The following is a 23,991-nucleotide window of genomic DNA, read 5'->3' on the forward strand; positions in this document are numbered from 1 at the left end:
CGATTACTCCGCAAATAAATCTCTTCTTTTAAAATTCTTATATGGCTATAAATAGAATAATATGAAAAGTACTTGAACTGAGAGCAATTATTATGAAACTTTTAATGCAAGTCATCTTTTCCAGCGTTGCCTTCCTGTGCACAGCTGTAAGTGTTGTGCTTTGCAGGTGGCAAAGTTGGGGCGTATAACCCTAGCAGCAGTGCACAGCAGCAGTTTTGATTATATGAAAATAATTGTGTTTTGATTATATCAAATTATGATTTGATTTTTGCAGGATGGCTCAATGATGATTTGGTATTCCAGAGTGAAAAGCTTTTGGAAATACACTCAAATAGTTGAATGAGATACAATCTACTTATCTATTAAAATTCAGTTTGCTTTGCTCAGGTAGACACAGATGAGAGCAATTTAAAACAACACGACCTATCACACATGTTTAAAAATTCCACAGGCAAGTTCAGTATCAGATTAGAAAGTGGGCTAGACAGGAAAATACATGGAAATCGGGAATAAAATTCACTAATGCTAATAGTAGGATAGGATGAGCACTTAAGATGTCAGAACAAGAAAGAAATGGATTGCACGATTTTACCTCAGACCGTTGCATAGCAGCTTCTTTCAGAGGTTCTCAGTATCTCACACAGACCTTAATATACTTTCTAATGCTGATGTGTATGTATATATATGCACACCATACATTATATATACATTGTATATTATATACACACCATACATTAGATATACACACACCATAAATTACATATACATGATGATACATACATATGGTTTAGATATATGGTAAATAAATAAATATACGCTTAAATATATCCAAATTAACAGGTGTGAAACCTGAGCATACAGAAAGATGCGTCCAGGATCTCGCACACAACAGGGTCCATAACTCTCAAGGTGAGGCAGTGGCCTGGGAACTCAGAGCACAAGACAATTTACCTTCCTTAACCTGCTCGCTTTAGGAAACGGAGCAAACTCCTGCCCCACTGAAGTCAATGGCCACAATTTTGGTTGACTTAAGTAGGTCCAAGAGTTCACCCACAGGTGCTTTTTCACACTATCCTCACATACTTAAGGTTCATCTGACTTGCAGATTATATCGGCACAGCTCTCTTATTCCAGAATGACTTTTTTTTTTTTCCAAAAGGACTCATGTAGCTTCCAAAATTTTGTATTTTAAATTTGTAACTTTGCTTGCTATGCCTGTGAAACATTTTATACAAAAACTCACCACAAACACAACTTTAGTATTGAAACATCTGGGCAGATATAAAGAAATCATGTATATATTCATTGATAGAATTATAGGATGGTTTGTGTTGGAAGGGACCTTTAAAGATCATTTAGTACAACCTTCTGGTCACTGTATTCACTGTCAACTGAATGTAATCTTGAACATCCAGATTTTGTGAATGCTGCACAATTATATTGGCAGTAATGACAAGCTATCTTAGAATTTACAACACAAAAGTACTAATCATATTTAATCTTAAACCACTTTGTGTGAGGAACAATACTCACCAATGGAGAGATTCAGCAAGTTAAATTTCAGGTACACAAAGCTGAAGATTAAATTGGAAGTATGACAACAAGAAATATAGAAAATGTTGATGAAGAGAATCGGTTTTCTGTTCTGGGAAAAGAGAAGATAAATGACAGAATATCACCTTCATTTTCAGAATTCGCAGCACAAACCTGGTAAAAGGGAAGTCTCGGGAGTTTACTTTCAGCACACAACCCCCAAACTTTATTTCTTTTACTTTTGTCTTAAAAGTGTTGCTTTGACTGTCCGTTTCTTCCTTCCAGATGAATCCTTTAGACATACTGCCATCCTACTCTAGGGCCTTTCTCCGAAAGGAGCTGCCTTTAATCAAAATCCTCTGTAACAACTGAACTGCCTTAATGTGTTAACAGTATCGTTTCAGATTACTTTTTCAGCTCTGTCTTTCGAGTTTGATGGCACCACGAGCCACGCAGAGATGTCTGCATAACCGCGGTTGACCTTTTGGGCTACCAGGTCCTAGCTGATAATATTTTACGTTTCCCCATGGTTAATTTATGCGTCACAGTAGTTTCTTTTGTGTTGCAAATACGTGGTAACAACCCATTGGGAAAAAGTGTAAATCCCGTCCTCGCAGGGGAGATCTCTAACTGAAGGAGATAGAATTGCTTGTGGTGTGGCTCCCCTCCTGCAGCAGCAGCGTCCCTCAGGTCGGGGCTGCCCGGAGGGAGCTCCCCCCTGCAGCCCCCAGCCCCCAGCCCCCCCCGGCCGGCACTGGGTGATGGTGGGGCTGCCCGTGGGTGCGCAGACCCCCGTGGAGCGGAGCGGGCAGGACGGGGCAGCGGGTGGGTGCTGCCCACGCTCCGCGCCCTCGCGTTTCGGACCCGCAGGAAACGTGCGCTGTGCGAGATGGGACGCGATGACGCCTTTTGTAGACGTGCACATGGGCGTTTTGGTCTTCGACGTGCCTCGCGCCTGCTTTCCTCGCAGAAGGGGCTCCTACCACCGTGTAGCTTTAGAGCTCGAGGGTGTACTGACGTGCCCCGGAGGGCGAAAGGAACGTAACGGAGTGCGGTAGCATACATAAAGGCACTAGAACCATGTCAAAATACCTCAGATAAATCTTAGCTGTCACACAGAAGTTGTAGGCCTCTGAGCAAGACAGGTTCTCCAGCTCCTCGCTTTCTTTGTCCTTAAGAGGGCAGCATTACGATACATTGGAGCATCCCTCAGAGTTAACTTTGAATCATCAGCGCCTTAGTCTATTTTACTTTCCTTAAACTTCGTTTTATTTTCCTAAGGCTGTGTAAGTTGACTTTGTCAGTTGTGTTTTGTCCCAGCCACGCAATTGCAGCCATTTGCCTATTTAGGCAAAAGTTATAAGGGTTTAGTTAAAAAAAAAGGAAAGGGCCCCTCGTATTGCTACGGAAGACTATGCAATAGTGATATCTAGAAGCAGAGCAAGAATTTGAACAAACATGAAGCATTTTCATTTTAGACAAGTAACACCTTCTTACACAAAAGTAAGCTCAGAACATTCTAGATTTTTCCCTGTTTGTTTTTAAAAACATAGGAAAATAATTTTGGAATAGAATAAGTCAAGCAAAAAAGTGTTGTGGGTTTTTTTTATATTTTACTTTAGCACACTGGTAAGAGCTATAACCTCAGGTTTGCACTTGATTTAGCTTTTAGCCCATGAAATTGTTCAACGCACAGGTGGAAGAGTGCCTCACAGCACACCATCCCCATCCTGCACTGACAGAGTACCTTCATCGCCGCCTGAAGCATGATGCCTGCATTCCCCACTGAGATGACTCCCTGCTCTTCACAGTGCACGCTCCCCATCTGAGAACGCTTTCTTCCATCCCAGACTGACAGGAGGATGGAGCCCACATCGCAGGCTCACCCAGCTGGCCCAGCTCAAGGGGGTCTGCATACGTGCCTCCTGAGAGCTCCCCTTATCCTCCTAACAGCCTGGGGTAGCCCCCAGACAAACGCTGCGGTTGCTCTAACTTCTCTCCCATCTCAGGTAGACCCCATGTCTTAGTCCTTTTGGTGCTGCCACAGCGCACAACCACCCTTAACAATTCCTGAAAAGCCACCACACATCTCCCATCCTACAGTCAGTTCCTGACAGTGCACCACTACCCTTCTGCTTTCTCTCTTATGCGTGGATCAATAATCAGATTCGAATACAGTGTGGTTGTTTTGGCATAATGATGCTGTACATATTGAAGTCATAGGGCCTAGGGAGCGTAAAGATAGCTTTGTCACTGACCCCTCAATCACAGCTTGAAAGAAAAACTCGCTAGTAGTCGATGGTAGTCACACAGGTGCAACACGTGTTTCTGGGATTTTGTGTGAAATTGTACTTTCGATGGGATTCTTCACGTGTTTAAAGATAAACAGGATTGCAGGATTTGGTTCTATGTTTCTAAGTTTAGACACTGAGAAGGAACTACTTTCATTTAGGAACCATCAGAGGAATAAGCTAAGAATATACAGAAGCAGGCCTCTGACTTACTACAAATTGATGCTTTAGTAGACATAGCTCTAACAACACTAATTCATTTCAAGGATAACCTGGTTCTGTGTGAGAGAATGAAAGCTGTCAGGAATATATTTGCTTTGAAAAAGTCACTCGCGCTTACTGTTTCTTTAGTAGACCTTTAAAAGTTTAGCAAAATATTATGTAATCTTCAAGACATCCCTTTGTGACACACAGGGTGATTGTTACTAGGTCGAGAAGCCCGGTGAACATGCTTGAACTATTGATCAGGATTTAAGATCTGATTAAGATCTAGCGATTTCAGAAGTTTTACTGTTTATTGGGTTGTTTAGTAGCCTTTTTATATGGCACAAAATATGGACACATTAACTTTTTCAGTAGAATCACGTACACACAATTTATAGCATCCTGCTAGGAGTGGGATGTCTGATTGCATCTGGCACCTCAGTACTATATTGGTTACATTCTCTGTCTCACCAGCATAGAAATGAGACTAATGCTGCTAAAGAGACAAGATTCCCAAAACTAAACCCAAGAGTTCATTAAAAGGTTAAACAGAGAGTAATCCACTAGGTGCTCAGAATCTCTCAAAAGCCTGCTTATTGTCCTTATCGCCTCTCTCAGATCTTGTAATCTAACTCAGGCTGTTCCCACGCAACATGAAAGAAGGAAATGAAAATCAATGATTTTGTCAGAGTGATTAATAGCCAAGACTGATTGCTGAACCCTTAGTGAGTATATATTTTAAAATTCGGAATAGTTGTCTAAAGGTACTTTGAAAGATTTTTCTTTTTGAGCTGGATTGATGCTACATTTAGTCAAAAGAAATTGTACTGGAAATATGGACTTTTTGGGAAGCTATACTTCCAAAGTAGACCTGTATGTATTTTATGGCAAGAGAACTGTGCAGTTTCTGTGATCTATGGGACTCTGCCTTATTTCTTATATGGTTTGGGTTTTTTTAACATACCATTATTTTATTTTTACAATTTTAAGTGTAAAATCCAGAGTAGGACCCCTAAGTTCTCAGTGCTCATTTCCCATTCTTTCATGGTATATTCATGGGCAGGTAACTTAATCACTTATGGCTTCAATTTCTTCATGAGTAAAATTGGAATATGTCTATTTCAGACATTCTGAGGATTTCTGAGTTGTTCAAGTAGGTTACAGGCTGGCATTTCAAGCCTGACACTTGCTAATGATTGCCTAAAAGACAAATCTGAGGTATTTCAATACACAGTCTGCACGAAAGAACAGAGCTATCGAACAGCCAGTGGGAAATGCCACAACTATAAAACTACAGACTTGAAGATAACAGAACTAGGACAGACCTAAAGACAGTTATCTTCTTGCCCTGGGGCAGGATCAATCTGACTACAAACATCCCTAGCAGTCAATTGTCTAACTGCTTCTTAAAAAGGACCAAAAAGCCACTGAGGCAATATCTTCCAGTGTTTAACAGCCCTAACACACAGAATGTGCTGAGTTTTCTCGCCGTGCCCCGCCATGTCAAAACAAAGTCTCTGTTGCTCTAATGCATCTTTTTTTCTTATGTCGTGTCCTATTCCTAGCAGATGTGAGAACAACGTCATTGCACGCCAGTCTTCTACCTATTTGAAAGCTGCTACTGCATTATTTTCCCACACATTCTTTTTGTTTAATTATTTAAGATCTTTCCTTAAAGTCTGAGTGGTTTTGGCTGAGGAGTTTTGAGTCCGCTTATCTTTCATTCTCTATCTGGATGATATTCATTCATCACTCATTCATAATCAAATTGGTCAATATCTTTTTTTTTTTTTCTTTTTCTGGAATACAGGATCAAAAACTGTATATGTCGCTACAGTTTTGGCCTTACTAGGGCTGAGTACAGAAATAGTGAACCCAGAGTAATGTAACACAGCAAATTGTGCTTTCAAAGTAACATACAAGTTACTTAATTCGTTACAATCATCACCATATTAGGATTTTCAAGATCAAATTCTATCCTATCACTATGATGAGTAGAGATATCAATTTCTTTTTTCTTCTTTTAACAATAAGTCGTCTTTCTTAAGGAGTGCTTGATCTTCTATTTAAGAAATATGTTCTTCTGTATGTCTTCATTGCTGAGTATACTGGACACTAAGAGTGATGTTCCTTGGACCTGCAATAATAAAATGCTAATACTAATGCTCATAAATCTCAAATATAAGAGCTTATTTTGAATATAAATTGCATTTAATATTTACTGTTCTGCTTTGGCCTCTAGAGGGTGTCTAGTAATGATCTGATGAAAGGATAAAAAAAAAAGTATGCTGGATTTTGATAAGAAGGAAGTGATGTAGAAGAATATATTCTAAAACTCTTAAGTATATACTAAGCCTCAAGAAGATTCTATCATGGTGATTAACTTTTTAAAGATCTGTACTCTGTTTCTGTGTAAGTCTGCGAAGAAGGTCAGAGCCACCTCTTCTATTTTTAGGAAAATGATATGTTTGTCTTTACTTATGTTGTTGTGTTGAGCTTCATGCTCTTGTCAGGGAGAGGGCTAATTCCTATAAGGTTTAAAACTGTGGAAACAAAGACAGAGGAATATGAATTTGGGAAAATTTTGTCAGAGAAGGAGAGTAAATTATTTTGTCTACAGCAACAAAAATCTGCATCACAAGTGCTCACTGAAAGTGAATATCACTAAAGGTGCTTGCTTCCTATCCCTTTCCTTACATTTACAAAGACCTTGTCTTGCATGTTGGGTAATGTTCTTTGTACAGCATCTCACTGCATACCTGTGAAAGACAGATACAGCAGAAACAAAACAGGAGGTAGGAAACTATATAGAAAATATACAAGGAGAGAGGGAGACCTAGTCTGGAAGATGGATGGACAGTACACAGGGTTCATATAATCACAGGAACTGATTATAGACCCAGCTCTTTTCCTACCGAGAGATTTTAGCTGTATAAAATCCTAGTGTGCGCACAATTTACAGTAATGTGGAGCGATTTGTATAAATACGGTTTATCTAGCAGGAAGACTAAAAGTAAAATGGAGTGGAGCGGGAGGTGCTGATGTCTTCTCCCTGGTATCCAGTGATAGGATGCGTGGGAATGGTTCAAAGCTGCGCCAGGGGAGGCTCAGGCTGGACATTAGGAAGCATTTCTTTACCGAGAGGGTGGTCAAACAGTGGAACGGGCTTCCTAGAGAGGCAGTCGATGCCCCAAGCCTGTCAGCATTTAAGAGGCATTTGGATAATGCCCTTAATAACATGCTTTAACTTTTTGTCAGCCCTGAATTGGTCAGGCAGTTGGACTAGATGATCATTGTAAGTGCCTTCCAACTAAAACATCCTATTCTATTCTATTCTAATTCTAATTTAAAATTAATAGCTAGTGTTTTTCTACTGTTTTTACAGGCAATATTTCAGTAATTTGAAGTAATTAAAAAAATGTGTTCCTTTATATGGTATATCAATATATTCTAATTGCAAGTTTTAGCTCCTTGTCAGATGCTGTCTTTTCCACATGCAGAGGTCAGGAGAGAATATTGATTTTATTTTTGGGAAAAAACCACCCACTTGCATTCACAGGTGAAACAGTACTTTGATATAGTATTGCTTTCCATCCATCCCTCTGGACTTCTCTGCTTTTCTTGATGCAGTTCCAACTTCTGAAGATAAAGCTGGTAAATCATGTTCATAAGTCATGCATGGAATAGCATGCAGACTTTGATAGAGTTATGTGAGAAATGGTCTTGACCCATCATAAAATCTTCATAAATATATACACTTCCTAAATTTAAAAACTATCCATAACAGGGTCAGTTTTGGAAGGCATTTTCTTAAAAGGATGGTGAAGTCATGTTCGCTGATAATTCTTTGTCATCCACTTACCATATTTTTTCCCACCCAGAGATAGATTCGATTAGAAGTATTTTTCATGCCTTAGAGAGCTACAGCGTGGTTTTATTCAGAAGGGCTGCTTCATAGAAAGCAAATTAACTTACAATTTTTAACAGTGTGTGCTGTATATCATTTAGAATAATGTACAATAAAATGAAAAATAATGGCTAAGGTCTGGTCCCATTGCAGATAATGGCAAAACTCACATTAAATTTAAGCAGAGTGAAATCTGATTGTTTGAACAAATAGAGAAAGTCTCTATTCTGTCAATCCTTGACAGAGCCTTATTCCTCTGGGTTCATTTATTGTCAGACATAGCCTGTTTTAGGCCCAAATTCAGCTAATAAATAAGCAACCCTCATCACTGAAGCACTTGAAAATGTACTTTTAATGCTTTCTAGAGTAGAGATGGATTACTGGATCAGCCTTATGAAAATAAATAGCCAGAGTTTTCTCATTACAAATGCAAAAGATTTAAGGTTGGAAAATGCCAAATCAAATATAACTCTATGTCTTTGTGAATTTATGGTTTAAGATAATATACAAAACCAGGAAAGTGATTAATCAATAAGAATAAACAATTTTGTCAAGAGTAAAATTACGCACATAATTTATTTTCATTGAAAAGAATGGCAATTTGCAAATTACAGAAACAAAATGGAAGTGCTGATTAAAAGGATTATAAAAAAGCTACAAAGTGGTGGTAATGTGTTCCATTCCAATGTGCAAATGGAAAGAAATATAGCTGAAAAGACAGCTATAATAAAAAAAATCACTGTGCTTCCTTTCAATTTGTTACCTTAAAAAACCAACACAACTTTAGAATATTTAATAATTTAAATTGTTTCCCAAGCACAGATGCAGAGCAGTATGCATTTGCTTTTTTTCTTATTTCTTTAAAGATCATATTATTTGAATATTTTACTTTGCTGGAACATTTGACTTGCTGTATCATAATGCATTAAGAAGTTTTTCGAAGTGAGGTATTTTATGTCAAATATTTAAATTAGCATATATTAACACAGCAGTATAACTACTGACTTGAAAAAGATTATACAATATAGAAAGTGATGCTACAGGCAGCAGTTTCATACATCATTTAATTACAATTCTTGTATTTTATACCTTAATTTCTTGTGTTCCCACATGGAGTTCTTTCCTGTTTACAAAGTTTGGGACAATTGTGGAGGAAAGTGTTTGTTTCTATTGTGATCTCATCTTATTATTAAGAAAAACCACTCTCTCTATCAATTTCCATTTTGGAATGATTCATATTTCTTAACAAAACCATTGGTGGATATTGCGTTGGAATGTTCTTTTTTCCCCAGCAGAGTACCATTCTGACTGTAATTCTTCTCTGCATGGCATAGGGGAATTGTTTCAAACATCATGTATCATTACTACCAAACCCTGATGCTCAGTGATGTTCACTCCCTGTCTCTGAAATAAGAAGCATAATTATGAGGTGGAGGAGGTTTCATTTTTTCTGAAACTCTAAGATTTTATGTAATTATACCAATAGTTTCATGCAGAGCACATACAAATCAATAAAGGTAGGAAATATCTGTAATGAAAACTCATACAAAATTGTTTTGAAAGCATGAAACACAAATAAAAATTCTATCAAAACAAGACTTTTGCAATATTATGGATTCAAATCTTATCTGTACTTATTTAATACGACTCAGTCTGATACCTTAATTCATGCAGAGCAGTACCTCATTCCAAGAGCACTTCAATTAATATCAGTGTTGCAGATTAGGTTTGTACTAGGCTTACTAAAACATATCATATTAACATTATTTTTCTGTCCATTCAGGAGACTAAGAAATATGTTTCACCATCCAGTTTAAACATGATTGTTTTGTAGAACAAACAAGGCCTAAAGAATATTGACTTTAAGTTAATTAGAATTTGATTTAATGGATTTAGAGGACTGCAAATTAATCCTTTAAGCAGGGGTAAGGCTCCTTGCAAGAGTCTTACTTGTATAGGACTTTGTAAGCAACATATAGAATATAAAAAGTAAGTTCAGATATCTGTCATCCTCAAACCTATAGTATCAGCGTGGAGTTTTTTCTTCATGGAACCAGGAAATATACTTTAAAAGCAATGGGGAATTACCTAGTTTGAGGGAGGAAGGTACTACTTGATTGAATAGATTTGTTTCCTTTTCTAAAATCTAAGTTTATGTGATCCTGTCAGACACAGATTGTAAATGATCCATCTTTGTTTTAAGGTATTGCATATTTCAAGAAACTATTTGCAGTATTAATGATTTTTTAAATAATATAGAGACCAGAATACTAAAATTCAGTATCTGTACGGTAAATGTGCCATTCTGGTCATAATAAATTAATCTTCCTTGCTAGCTATTGCTGGCTGTAAGAATGAGGTGAGACTCTTGTATCCTTCTCAAAGCATTTTTGCTAATAAAATTCATCAATATATCTGATTAAGTCTTTTGCAGTCACATTACATCCAGTAGCTTATTTGTTTGGACACTTTTCTGGTTTGACACTCAGCCTCCAAAACAAATCAAGTGAAGATACAGAAGGCCAGTAACAATACAGATCTGTTTGGCCTCCTTTTGCAAAAAGAAAATATGGTGGGACGCAAGGCAAAAGAACTAAATTAAGCCCAGAAACAGGCGATGCAGAGATTATCCTATTAAACTATACATAATACCAGTGCAGAGGACTCAGACAATAGTTTATATTGAAAAGACCCTTTATATACATGATTATCCTCATTTGTTCCAAACTGTGAGCATGGAAATTAGGATTATGGGATTTATCAGATTTTATTTTTTTCAGTAAAACTGGCAAGAACATTTTTATTACATGTTCTTTTTTTTCTTGCCTGTAATAAAATTATATAGTCTCTAAAACATAAAGACTACTGCTTTATTTTCAGAAATGCAGAGAATCCACAATAAAGTCACCACGATGGGAACAAAGACCCTTGCAGAGGCACTGCTGCAGTGTGGCCACCGCAGCTTAGCCACAGTCCTGCCCCACATGGGCTCAGGAATCTGCTCAGCAGTTCTCAGCAACACCATTCCTCTCTCTTTTTGAAGAGAGTTTTAAATCTAATGGAATTCATGGCTGTTTGTTGAAGTCTACTTGTTTCATAGATAGAACTGATCCTGAAGAGTTGATTGGGAGGAAAGTAAACTGATTTTTAGTTATCGATCACTTCCAGCAAAAGTCTTTCTGGTCTTGTAAAGTCAAGCAGGGGCATAAATTGGGAGAGAAGATGAATTTAAAGCCTGGGTTTATTTGAGATAAGATATGCATATACACAAATGTTTGCAGGCTTAAACCCTGTTCTAGCTACAGTTATAAATATTTATCTGAGTGGTCTCAGTGAATGCAGTGTGATTTCTAATGTGTATGTATATTGGTGCCTGAGTGTAAAGATAGGTCTTGATCCTGAAAAGAGCTGTGCGAGAGATTGGTTCTTTACGATGCAAGAAGCTCTTCTGTGCAGTAAATGTGTATGCAAATCTTTGCCGGATTAAAGCCCAAGTTGCCAGAACCACAAAATGTTACAGGAAAAGCCAATGAAATATGTAAACTTCTTATATACAACTTCTCTAATACTCTCTGGTTTCAGTACATGTAGATAATTCTTTGAACAAGACTAATGAAGATAGTTTCTTTTTCAACACAGGCTATTCCTGACTTTGGATATTGTCCATCAGACCTAAGAAAAGTACATCTCTCTTAGATATCTGTGTTCTTGTTGATCTGGATAGTGATTAATAATTGCTGTGGGGAAAAATCATGTCCAGGGGTGCTTCAGAAACTAAACACTGTTTTCATAATCTCCAAAATTAGTATGCCATATTTGATTGGACCCAAGGGGTTCACTACAGATTATGAGGTTTAGTGACCACATAACGCGCATGGTATTTTCTCCTTTATTCAGTTTCTTTGGCAGCATTGTAGAAGAGGAGCGAGTAAGCAGTCCCCCATCCCTCTTCAGTGGACGTGCACCTGATAGTGATAAATTTTGAGTGGGGACTTCCTTCAGTCATCCCACAGCCCCTAGTCCATCAGTAGGCTTCTGCCAGTGCCACTGGTCTCCTCATTCAAAGGGCTGACTGAGACATGAGGAAAACAAGTGGCTTTTGTTTCTAAGTTATTTGATTGGATTTTCTTTCTAGTAAAGTAAAGCAACAGAAGTCAGCAACTCTAAATGGAGCTGAGAGACATGTTGTGAGAGACTGGACTGAGTTGATGCCTTAAACACCCTTCGTGATGGACACAGAGAGGCCGGGGCCTGCAGAGACCACCGGGCCTGGCTTTTGTGGTTGAGGGAAGGAATGGAACTTGCTTGCAAGGCCGCATAGCAACACCACATGTGAGGGGCTGAAAGAGTTAATGTCTCCAACATTGTGGCGGGGCAAGTTCTGCCTAACAAGGAACCAGCAGGTGAAGAAGTTGATCAGTACAGATCAGCCCAGGACATCAGGAACAGGATGCGGAGGGCGTGCGGTGCCGTGCCGGAGGATGCACAATTCCCTGTTCTGACACTGCTGAGGGGGGCAGCTCACCGTGCATGGCCAAAGATCAAACAACGGTCATGCCTGCAGGGAGGGAGAAGTTACTCCCCAAATGACCCCCAAGCCCACCAACCCATTTCCTGAAGGTTCTGAAGGCACAAACCGCGCACGACACCTAATTAGCCCAAGGAGTTCCAGTGCCCGCCCGAAGGAGGGTCAAGGAGATTATAAAAAGACACGAACTGAAGACTTATGGGCGCGTGCCCTCTGGAACTGGACCCCTTGGCTGACTGGACCAACGCTGGACCCAGGACTGGTGAAATCTTTCTCTTTTTCTTGTCTTTTTTCTCTCTCTCTTTCTCTTCCCCCACCCCCCAACCCCTACACCTCATCCCTTTAGACACAAACCCGTTGACCAAGCCTGGGACTCGGAGCAGGTCCAGCCGCCCCTTGGGCCCTTCTCTGAGAAGGAGTCTAGAAAGCAAGGGGGTCTGCTCTGAACCTCCTGACTCGACGGGGGGGATCTCCTTATTCCCTGAATTGATATATATATCGTTACCACATGTTACACAGTTTCTTGACGTAGTGTCATGCCGATTCTTGTGAGAAACCACACCACCTACTGTTACACCTTCCAAGTTCAAGCTGTTTCTGCCATTAAAAAAAAGTTCAACTGATGATTTGGTGTTCCTTCACTTTAATTTAGCCTGAGGGAATCCTGCACCCACCAGGACCCCTCCCTGATCTGTCCAGCCCCGGCTGTGACTCATGTGTGAATGGTTTAGGAAAATGGCAGTTAAAGGAGCCAGTTTTCTTTACCACCAGGAAGCTATAGGTGCATGTGTCGGTTTTGACTGACCTCTTATCTGTAAGAGTTTGCCTCTTCCTGAAATGCCACTGCGTGGTGCAGACAGGCTATCTCCTGTGCTTCCTGCTCCTGCTCCAAGCATTGCGTGTCCTCCAGGCTGTGGTGATTTCCAGCTGTTAGAAAGCTTGGGCTGCACTGCTGGGATGTGGCAGTCGGCTCTCCAGGCTGCTTTGCCACAGGAGTACCCAGACACCCGTGCTTGGTCTGTATGCCAGGTTGTAGGTGCTTTACAAGTGGGAATATACTGGCCAATGTAGTTTCACCGGCTTACATGGTGACTGGAAGACAGCCATTGTTTTTATATGTGGTTGATATAATTAGTCAACCGCCTAGAGCAATTTTTTTGGCTAGTGCTTTTGTTTCCTTAAAATGCAGAATAAGGAATGAATTAAAATCTCTTGCTGTATTAATGTAAGCCCCATATATTTACTTTTCCTTGAAAGAAGTGCCAAATGCAGTTCAATAATAAAAAAAAAAAAGCCAGAGGACTGGTTTGAAGGGCGGGCGCTTGGCTGGGGAAAGTGCCTGGGTGTGAGCGAGAGCAGAAGCTGCAGGTGCGCTCCAGGTGAGGGCATCTGCTGGCCTCGGGCGAGCAAAGGCTTCCCACTGGGAACTGAAACCAGCAGAAACCAGGAAACAAAAAGAAATATTCAAGCTGTCCACGTCAGAGACTGCTGAGGAAATAGGGAGGTCAGCGTGGTTAATCATTACCAAGGCAGACTTCACAGACCTTCACCGCTGATCATATGACAGGACCTCTTCTGAGATAAGAAAACACCCATCCCAAGCAGGAAGAATTGAGAAGCCTCCCTTGCTTAGATGTTCTGACTTTATTGTTTTGCCGTGGGAGAAGAGGCTCCATACTCCCTGTTGTTCCCAGAGCTCAGCCCAGCACAGCAGTTGTGTTGCTTTCCTGTTCTGAAGAGGAAGTGAGAAATTCCCTCCACATGTGCTCCGGCGCTTGAATACTCAGGTTTCACTCCCGATCCAGGAGCTGCCTGTAATGAGCTCTCAGTGGAGCTCGGAGAGGAGTTTCCAGCTGTGCCAAGAGTTGTTTCATTTTGTGCCAAAGGAGGAGGGGGAGACGAAATCCTACAAAAAGCTAAGATGTTAATGGTGCAAAAATTGGTCTAAGGGTATCACGACTGGGAAAAGAGAAAGAAAAGCAGAAGCAAGGGAAGGCACAAGGAAACAGGATGGGAAACTTTTGTCAGAAGCACTGCGCCTGTTTGGAGCCGTACATCCCATGCTTATTCTCGGGGAGAGATGGTGAGCAGGATGAGAAAGTCAGCCAAGTCTTCGCCAACCTTGCTGTGGTAGGGCATGACTTCCAAGCAGGACAGAAAGATGGAGACAGTAAGATAAAAGAGAAGCCTTTACCGCCACTGCCTGGCCAGCATCTCGTGAATATTTGCAGATTTGTGGCACTCTTCGACTATGAGGCTCGCACTGAGGAGGACTTGAGCTTCCGAGCCGGGGACAGGCTTGAAGTGCTGGATGCATCCCATGAGGGCTGGTGGTACGCTAGGCTCTTCCTGCCTACAGGGTCAGTCTGTCCTGGCCGCAAGCTCCAGGGCTACATCCCTGCCAACTACATAGCTGCTGACCAGAGCATCGAAGCTGAACCGTGAGTAACACACGTAATGCACACCGCAGTCTCTTTTCTTTTAGGTTGAATGGGTTTGGGACAGGCGGTTATAGCCTTTTCTCTTGCCGAGTAGTACCCTGCCATGCTCAGCCTCCAGTGGTCCTACCAGTGATAGTGCTAGCTGGTGTGTGCAAGGAAAATACACTGTGGTCACAAGAAAATGAATTACAAAAGGCAGGGTGTTGAGGGTTTTGGTTTGGTTTAAATCATTTCACTCTCTGATGTACCCTAATCACCTGTTAAAGAAGCATCTGGGAATATTAGGTTGGTTACCACGGTGATTGTTTATTGTTTTTATTTGTATAACAGTACATGTGATTCAGATGCTTCCCAGAGAGTGAAAAGATATGACCCCTGCCCCAAACAGTGTTCAGCCTAACCAGCTGCAAAGTTATCAATTAATCAGAGTTTCAGGAAGCTACCTTTACACCTTTACGACTTCTTACAAATGATGGGTAAGTCTCTAACAGATAAGTTTTTTTATGGTTTCCTCTATTTGTTTCTTCTTTGGAGGCAAATCTCTACTCTCAGGACAAACTTAACTGGATTAAGTATTGCAAAGGGCAAAAGAGTGGATATAGCAAGGGAGTACAAATTGAATTTGTTAAACTTTCACAGAGTTTAGTTATGCAGCCCATGTTTTTCTGCCCCTTCAAAACATGTCCAGTCTTATTTAATATTCTGAACTAGAGCAGAAACCACACAAAATCAGTTACTTGGCTCCCTAGTGAGGATGAGTAAGGTCTGAGTCAGCCTGGGATGCAGAGTTACTTATGTGTGTTGCAGTGAGAGGCAGCGTTTGCTGAAATAGGTCTGACTGCAGTTCCAGAGGTATGTTTTGGCAAAAATTACCGGTGTGGAAAGAGACAGCAGAAATGGCGTCCATTATTAGTCTCAGAATTAATGTTGACTTTAGAGGGATGATGTTGCAGCTTTACAGTTAAATCTCATTTGGACCTGAAACATCATTCCCGAAATGATCTGCCCACTGTACTGCCAAGGGCTAGGAGAATTGGCTCAGATATGATTATGCCAGTCTTTTATCAGCTGTAGGATTTGTGCTAGAGGTATTTTGGGGCAACTGTAAGATTCCTCTCTAACCTGAAGACCTTAATTTCCAGAGTCTGACCAGCTGTTTCTATTTCTGTATTCAGGCAGACAACCCTTTCAATGGTCATGTTCAGAAGAATTCTTCCAATTGCAGAAATTAATCTGTAGGGAAGGCACTTTCTGAACCACTTGAGAAATGGTGGTAGGCTCTAATTCAACTCAGCTTGGCCTTTGCTCTCTTTCAAGAACTAGTTTTATTACAAGTCATCTAAGATTTCTGCTTGCTGTTAATACTTTGAAAGTAATTTTGCACAGTTATACAACAAAGTCTCAGCTCTTAAGGTCCCTCTTACCTTTCTATACCAAATCATCAAATACAAAGTTAAGTTTGCCAAAGTGCATTGTTGCATAACCTCTGGTTTTCTCTTGTTACAGAATCGATTTTATTTTATTTTACTCTCTTTATATACCTTTCTCCCTTTATTAATAAAAACTGAGTTTTGGCAAAAGATTTTTCTTTATAGATTGTTAGAACACTGGAAAGGAGGAAATAGAGAGCTTTTACAGCTCTCAGATGAAGTCATTCCTCCAGAATGAGTTTTTAGTTTTGTACCAAAACTAATCTGGCTAAACACGTTGTCTTTTCTCAGATTTTCTTCTAAGGCAGTTGGCTTTAGTGATCTTCATATGTATACAAGACTGTCTGCTGTCGGGCCACACACCTATAACCATAGACCAAGTCAGGTTGGAAAGGACCTCTGAAGGACATTGGAAGCAATTGTCCCAACTCAATCATGGCCAAAATAAAGTTAGGCCCATTTGCTTCGTTGAGCATTTCCAGTTGAGTTTTTCACTCTCATGGTGAAGACTTTTTTGCCTTGTATCCAACTGGAACATTCCTTGCTGCAATTTCCTCCAAGAATTCCCTTTCACACACCCTCTGCATTTCACACCTCTCTTAGCCTAGTGAAACAATAAGAGCAACAGTAATGATGTTTTAAAGAACTAACCCTTCTTTTCCCTAAAGTAAAAGAATGAGGGTGAAAAAAGTTTGTCTAATATCTCTTTAATTAAAGTTCAATGTTTTAATCATATTATCTGCCCAAAATTTAAATTTAAACTTCTTTCACCTTTCCATTTTGATTTTAATTATCTCTCCCCTTTGGTGTTGGCCAGTTGCTCATGGCCCTGATATGGACATTTGTGGAAATAGGAGAAGTTTTTATTGCATCCTTGCATCCTTTATGCCAGTCCTTTATGGTCCCGGCACAGAACTGACAAAGAATGGAAGACTTAGAATTATATGGTTGCCTGCCAAAATGCATATATACCATATATTTGCAGTGTGTTGTTTAGGCTTTGCAGTATTTGCCAGGCACAGATGATCAACAGTCTCTGAGCTAGTTTAATGCACATTTCCTAGCTTCAACTAGCTTCTGTGTATCTGCAGAGACAAGGGGAATTTTAGCTTATTTCTGGACTGTATCTCCATCTTACTAGATCAAGACAAACTGGCTAAACTGTTCTGGGAACCAGACTTGATTCATGGTATGACTTTTAGGAAGCTTTGGAAGAAAACATGATTTTTTTGCAGCGAGAAAGGCCTTTTTGAACTTTCACTTGGTAAAAAAAGAGAATGAAGGAAAGTAAGAAACTTTTCTTCCTTGTCCTTCTTCAGATAACAGTTTTTCTTCCTGGAATTCTCTTTGACTCCGTCCAATATGACTGAGGTGGTGCTGATAAGGTAGATCAATAACTGGATGAAAGGGCAGAAAGGGTGTGCAATATCTCCAGCCTGGGGAAAACAAAAATGAAATACTGTTTAAAAGAAAGGGAATTTTTGTGTATCCTTGGCTATCAGAATGTTCAAGCAGAATTGAGAAAGAACGAGATTTTTTTACTGTGTTGCTTTCCTCAGACCAAAGTTTATTGGTAGAAATTGTATGCTAAAGCTGAAGGGAGATTTTATTTATATTTTGCTGATATATTTATATTATGTTATATAACTAACTTATGCCAAGAGTCAAACACTTCCTATTTGTGCACGGTATCTTGTTAAAAATAAGTTTTTCTTGCCTCCTTTCTTTGGCTTGAGTGATCTCTTCCAGTGTGGATGACTCAGATGAAGTCATTAACAACCTGTGTGAATAGGGGAAGGGGAAAAAAAGGTAAATCTGTGGCTTGGGTTCTGCCTGCTGCAGCATTGCTGTGCAAATGTGTGCTGCATAAGATTAAATACATCCAAGAAATGCACACCTGCTACCATGAAAGCTGTTTTGGACAGACTGAGGAAACAAGGCCTTTCATTTTTATATTTACCAGTAAAGCATCTTCTTATTGTTGATCTTTTCTAGCACCTGCAGTACTCCTTATATTAACAACAACCTGTCAGGTGGAGGGATGTGAAGGGATTGTGCATAGTGTCTCTGGAGACAGGGCTGTTGTCCTGGCCCTACCTTGGATAGTTGGGACAAGGCAGCCAAGGAGTGGAAGCATTCATCTAGCAAACTGTAGTCACACAGTGAACTTTCACTTCATGCGGCAATAAATCTCTTACTACAAAAATGTTCTTTTACTTAGTGTCTGACTACAAGCAGACTCAGACTATGCTAATGATAAAGATAAATTAACAACTGTAAGAACACTTGGTGCTCCTCTTCTCTCTACATCACAGGTAGCAGTCAAAACCACGAGCCAGACAGATTTTTCATTTCTAAGGAATTTTGAGGGAGGTTGTATCTGCTGCATCCCATGACTTCAGAATGCACTTCTTTCTGCGTTTAGACATGTAACATTTAGAAAAAGAAACACAAAAGATGCAATTGGAGATACAGTCACATAATTTAACTTGCATGTCCAGCAAAGGATGATCAGAAAAAGCTATTTGACTAACACCAAAATCTGAATTAAAAGATATAAATTTTCTTGGCAAGGAGCATGACCTTCCTGTCTCTGCTCTTTCTGTGCCTGTTATTCTGCACTATAAACAGGAACCATAGTAACACATTCACCTGCCCTTATTTTATTACTGCCAGTTGTTTTAACTAAACAAGAAAATGACATAGTGCAAATTGTTATGGACAACAAATATAGCCCAGCTGTACAGTTAATTTTAATGAAGAAAAAAATTAAAAACTCCCTCACTGTTGGAGTGACATGAATTCTTTTTTTCTAGAAGAAAGGTAGAGTGTACTTAGAGAGGAGTCTCACCTGACATCCTGACAGACCTGTTGGCTGTTTATTTGAAAGTCAGCTTCATTCCATATCTTCATGCCAGTGTTATCGACACAAGACTGCTGCTGCTGTGCTGAAGGAAGTAAATCTACACAACTTCCTAGTAGATTAGGTCAAAGAAGATCACAGCAGTTACTTTTAACTTTTGCCAGTTTCCGAAACATTCCTTATTTCAGACAGATTTCTTATGTAGGTATTTCCCAGCTGGTGGAAACTGAGCCCCAGACCTAATCAATGAAACCTCACCAGTCAATTCCACAATGAGCTTTTTAAACAACCCTTTGAAAGCAGAAGTGACTTGTAGGTTATTTTTGTCAATCTCCATAATTCCTTCACCTTCTGTGACCTGACTCAGCTTTAACTATTTCCTGCATTCACTGAATCCGAGTTACTATACATGAACAATAAAGTGTTCCCCAGGCTGACCTGTTTCAGACTTTCTGCAAAGTCAGGCTTACGGGGTTTCTTTGGTTCACGTGGGTCATTTTTCAAAGTAGTGTTTAGAGCCAAAATGTCTAGAGGCTCTTTTTAAAGTGAAACCTTAGATTCCGCTGAACACCTCACAAACCTGAATGTAATCCATTGTGGCTTCATTGTGCTCCCTCTCTCTCGCTCTCATAATTCCTCTCTCTATTACAGTACAAACTCCCGAGGACACCACCAGAATCAGCAGTAACCCTTGTACTGAAATGAACTTGTAAAAACTGTTCACTGCTACACAAAGTAGTAGTAGGTTCTTGTCACATTCTTGGATCCTGTTACATTAAGAACAAAAGCTATTCTCATACAGTCTTTGGTAGAAAAGGTTTCATTGTCACCAAAATATGTATTTATTATAAATCATCAAAGTGGCTGTATGTGAACTCATTTGAAATTCAATTGATGTAGTTTATGTACGTGCTTTTGTGTGTGCGTGCACATGTACACACACACAACATAGAGAAAGATTATAAGACTGATACTTTTAAGACCATGCAAAACAGCCCTGTGAGACAAGGTGTGTATTGCAAAGCTGGAAAATCATGCTTTTGACCTTTTTTGACCTTGTGTTCATGGCATTGGAAGTACCCAAAGTTTGGAACTGCCATGCATGTTTTGGAGTGCCTCTCTTGAATTTAAATGTTTGAATACTACAAAAAGACCATGAATTTAATCCCTTTTTTAGTTGTGGTTGAGCATTCCAGTGCTGTCTTCAAGCATATCTCAAACTTTGTCTTCATTTCTGCTCATTTCTTAAATAAGCAAAAAACCACTGAACACAAAAGGACATGGTTTACAGAACTCTGAAAGGTCAGATTTTGTCAAGTGCCAGCAGTATTTACACATCCACGTGTATACCCATGTCCAGAAAATGTGTGTGTCTGCTCAGAAAGGTGGAAGGAATTATGAAATTGTAGATGAGCAGTTCATGCTAACCTGTCTAATTTAGGTCACCTATTTTCTGTCAATGTGGTTTTCTAAATATACAACATTGTCTATTCAAATTCTGAGAAATGAAGAAATTTCTTCCTACCTTGTCTTTATTTGAAATTAAGGTGTCTGTTATACATTATAATCATTATATACTAGTTTCCATTACCCTGTTGTGAAAGATTTGACAATGAATCATGCCAAGGCCGGAAACAGTATCCTTAAAACCTGCAAATGTAGCCAGTTAACTTTTCTTACAGCACTGTGAAACCCTGGTGGCCTTTACAGTGCCTTTTAGAAAAACAAAGACCATGTACTGGTCAGAATAACTCAATAGTCCTGTTTGATGTTTTTTGTTCAGACTCAGTAGGAATAAGCGTCGTGCATGCTAGCCTAGATTAGTTGGTTTTGAGCAACGTTGTTGGCAAAAACATTTTCCAGGTACTGTACAATGGTTACTGTTTCCTCAATAGCTGTCTTTGATGGCTCTCCGCGCAGCACTGTGCAGAGCTGTGCAGAGCTGAGTGATTGCTGAGCTGGTTTAGAACTGAAAAATAGTAACCAACAGTTCAGCCAGGCTAAGAAGTCCTAAAGCTGGACTGATTTTAAACAAACTAGGTCAGGTATCTCTGTGAAGAATTATTTTGTAACATGTAAAAAGCACTGTTGGTTATAGAAGATTTTGGGGCTTTCTTTGTGTAGGATCATATCGGTACTGAAGAGATTAAGTCATAAAAACATAAGAGAGACCCTACGAGGTCAAACCAATGGCCCCTCTAGCCTCGTTATTCTGTTTCAGAGGGGATTTTATGAAAAGTGCACAGGCCTATCCACTTTCTTTGATCTGTTCCCTTTGTACTTCACCAGAGGCTGGAACTGTTGTATAAGCAATGTCAGAGGGTACATCACTGCCATGTCTAATTATGGACCTATTGTCAAATCTGTTTAGCAACAGCATAGGTGTTGACACTGCACAATTCTTTATTTCTGTCTGTGGGCAAAGACCAAGCTATTAGGAAAAAAAACAAAAACCAAACCCCACAAAAACCCCTCTCATCTCTGCAGAAAGTTTTGTATTCCTAAACAAGTGTTTGGGGTATTTTTCTGGGTTGGTGATTGCTTAGTCATGAGTAACTCAAAAAACCCATGGTCAAAATAAATAGGCACAAAAGGAAATGGTAGCGCTGCATAGGTCCCTGTGAAATTCAGGGACCAGTGCTTTACAGACCGCACCTATCTGCCCCATCTACCCTAATGCACCTGAGTCAGCCCGGGCAGCAGACCTCAGTGATTTTACCCTCACATATTTACCCATCAGTTCATTTTACTTCCTACCAAAGTTGCAGAACTAAACCCAGGATGTGTCCTGTTATTATCTTACAGATAGTATCTTCTAATGTGAGGCTGTAGAAGACATGCCTTGTGCAAACATTGTAATAATGATGCAGCCTTCTAGTAGCCTAGTTTAGACAGCACAATATTTACTTGCACTTTAATTTTAAAACAGATTAGTAGAGAAAATATGATTAGTCAGGATTCAGATGTTTTTCTGTAATAAAATGTTTTGTTCCTTTTCAAGTTAAGCAAGAAAAGTATGCATAGCAAAGAAAGAATATAATCTATTAGGTGATATTTTAAAAAAGACAACTGATCATTATATGTTTACTACTACATGTAAGAGGAAAAAACAATTTTCAGTGATTTTTAAATAGTACTATATGGGACATATTTGAAGACCCTTCTTGTGTTAGAACTTTAAAAATAAGAGATTAAACTTATTTAGTTATGAAGCTTGTGCATCGGATTTTCCTTAAATGTTGAAATTCAGGTTTGCACCTCAAAACTGTAAAAAAACCCCATAAGCGTTACAAGAAACTAGAATGGAAATCTACATCTTTGCAGTTTTCAATTCTCCAGTCATGCCTAGAATTCATCTGAAAATAGCTTTTCAGAAGATCAAACAAAATATTGATCATGAATGCATTCCTTTGCTTTATCACTTAAAACAGAGAGAAATACATACAGTTTTTCTGTGCTGGTACACTAATCTTAATCAATGAGAACTGGAAAAACAAAGAAGTGAATTAAATAATAAGTGATGGTTCCATAAAAGTTTGCACTAATTTACATTTTCATTACTTCTATGCAGACTACTCTGTAATATTTTACATTATAAATTTACCTGCAGTAATGTTGGTAAACATTTTCCCTTCGCTTTCTCTCACTCAAGCAGATATATCGCTAGTTTAATAATATTTTTCTGTAGTTACAGCACAAAGGATTTTGCAGCACACCTTTTCAAACCTCACTGCAAAAGAGAAAAAAAGAAATCTGAGAATGACATGTGGGAATGAATATATACTGTGAATTTCAGAAATGATGAGAACTCACAAACCTCAGTCTTCCTTTTGAAACTGCTGATCTTTTCAGTTAGTGGAAGTCTCTGTAAGGGTGTATGGAAGGAGTCTCTGCTCCTCTGAGGGTGTGGTGAAAGGAGCCATACACAAGAACATGGAGAGGCAAACCTGAGGGACAGACCTGAGGGACAAACCATGAGAAGGGAGGTGGTGACGAGGACAAGCCTGCTCAGTCGCACTCACCGATAAGGGTATGCGAAGTGTAGGAACGTTTCTTGTTCGGGAAGATTATCTGAGGACCTTGCCAATAAGGAAAGGGAGGCAGGCAAACACACAGACACCAAAGCTGACAGTTTAATGTTAACAAAGGCAATAATTAGAAATAAACCAGGTCAGTCGCATTAATTGATGGGCTATCAAGAAACGGCAGGCAAACTCGGACTTTGCAACTGATAAGGATGCAAACCTGGGGGTCCAGGACGTTGGAGGGGGGTCTGTGGGGCTATGTCAAATGATGAAGCAAGGTTTAGGGAAAAGGGATCAGGGAGGAACAAAGAGGGGGTAGACAGAAAGAAGTATAAAAGGTGCTGTTCACATGTAAAACGGGGCCAGTCAGTACACTTGTCTGGCTGAGCCCTGTACCTGGTCACCACGCGCTGTCCTGTCTTCTCATTAAATCCTTCCTTGACTATCTGTATGTGTAAGTTTACCCTCTGTCCCATCTGTGACTGCTCCAAGGACTAAGTCCCAGCTCCCAGGGGGGACTGGTGTGACTGGGTACTGGGCCAGCAGCTGGAGTCCGAGCCGGGGTGTAGGTGCCCCTGGCCTGTGGTGTCCGCTGCTGGAGTAATGGGGTCTCAGTGCCAGATACTGGAGTTGCTGGGTGTCTTGGCCACCAGCCACTGGGCTGTGTCTCAAAACCAGCTGCTGGGGGGACTGGCATGCACGAGGTGAGTGTGGGTGAAAGGGGCTGGGATCAGGTCAGGGTGCTTGGATGGTATTTGAGGGGGGATTC

The 23,991-nt window shown here is 39.9% G+C and overlaps 1 protein-coding gene across 1 annotated transcript in view; it reads left to right on the plus strand.

The window, feature by feature from the left end:
* The first annotated feature begins 14,276 nt into the window (after window positions 1-14,276).
* FRK (fyn related Src family tyrosine kinase) overlaps window positions 14,277-23,991 on the plus strand; it is a 53,555-nt gene continuing 43,840 nt past the window's right edge. The window contains exon 1 of the mRNA XM_049817764.1: window positions 14,277-14,904. Coding sequence (XP_049673721.1) covers window positions 14,474-14,904 — 431 coding nt within the window. The 5' untranslated portion in view covers window positions 14,277-14,473. The remainder of the gene's footprint in view (window positions 14,905-23,991) is intronic.

This window comes from Accipiter gentilis, chromosome 15 (genome assembly GCF_929443795.1).
Source record: "Accipiter gentilis chromosome 15, bAccGen1.1, whole genome shotgun sequence".
Lineage (NCBI taxonomy): Eukaryota > Metazoa > Chordata > Aves > Accipitriformes > Accipitridae > Astur > Astur gentilis.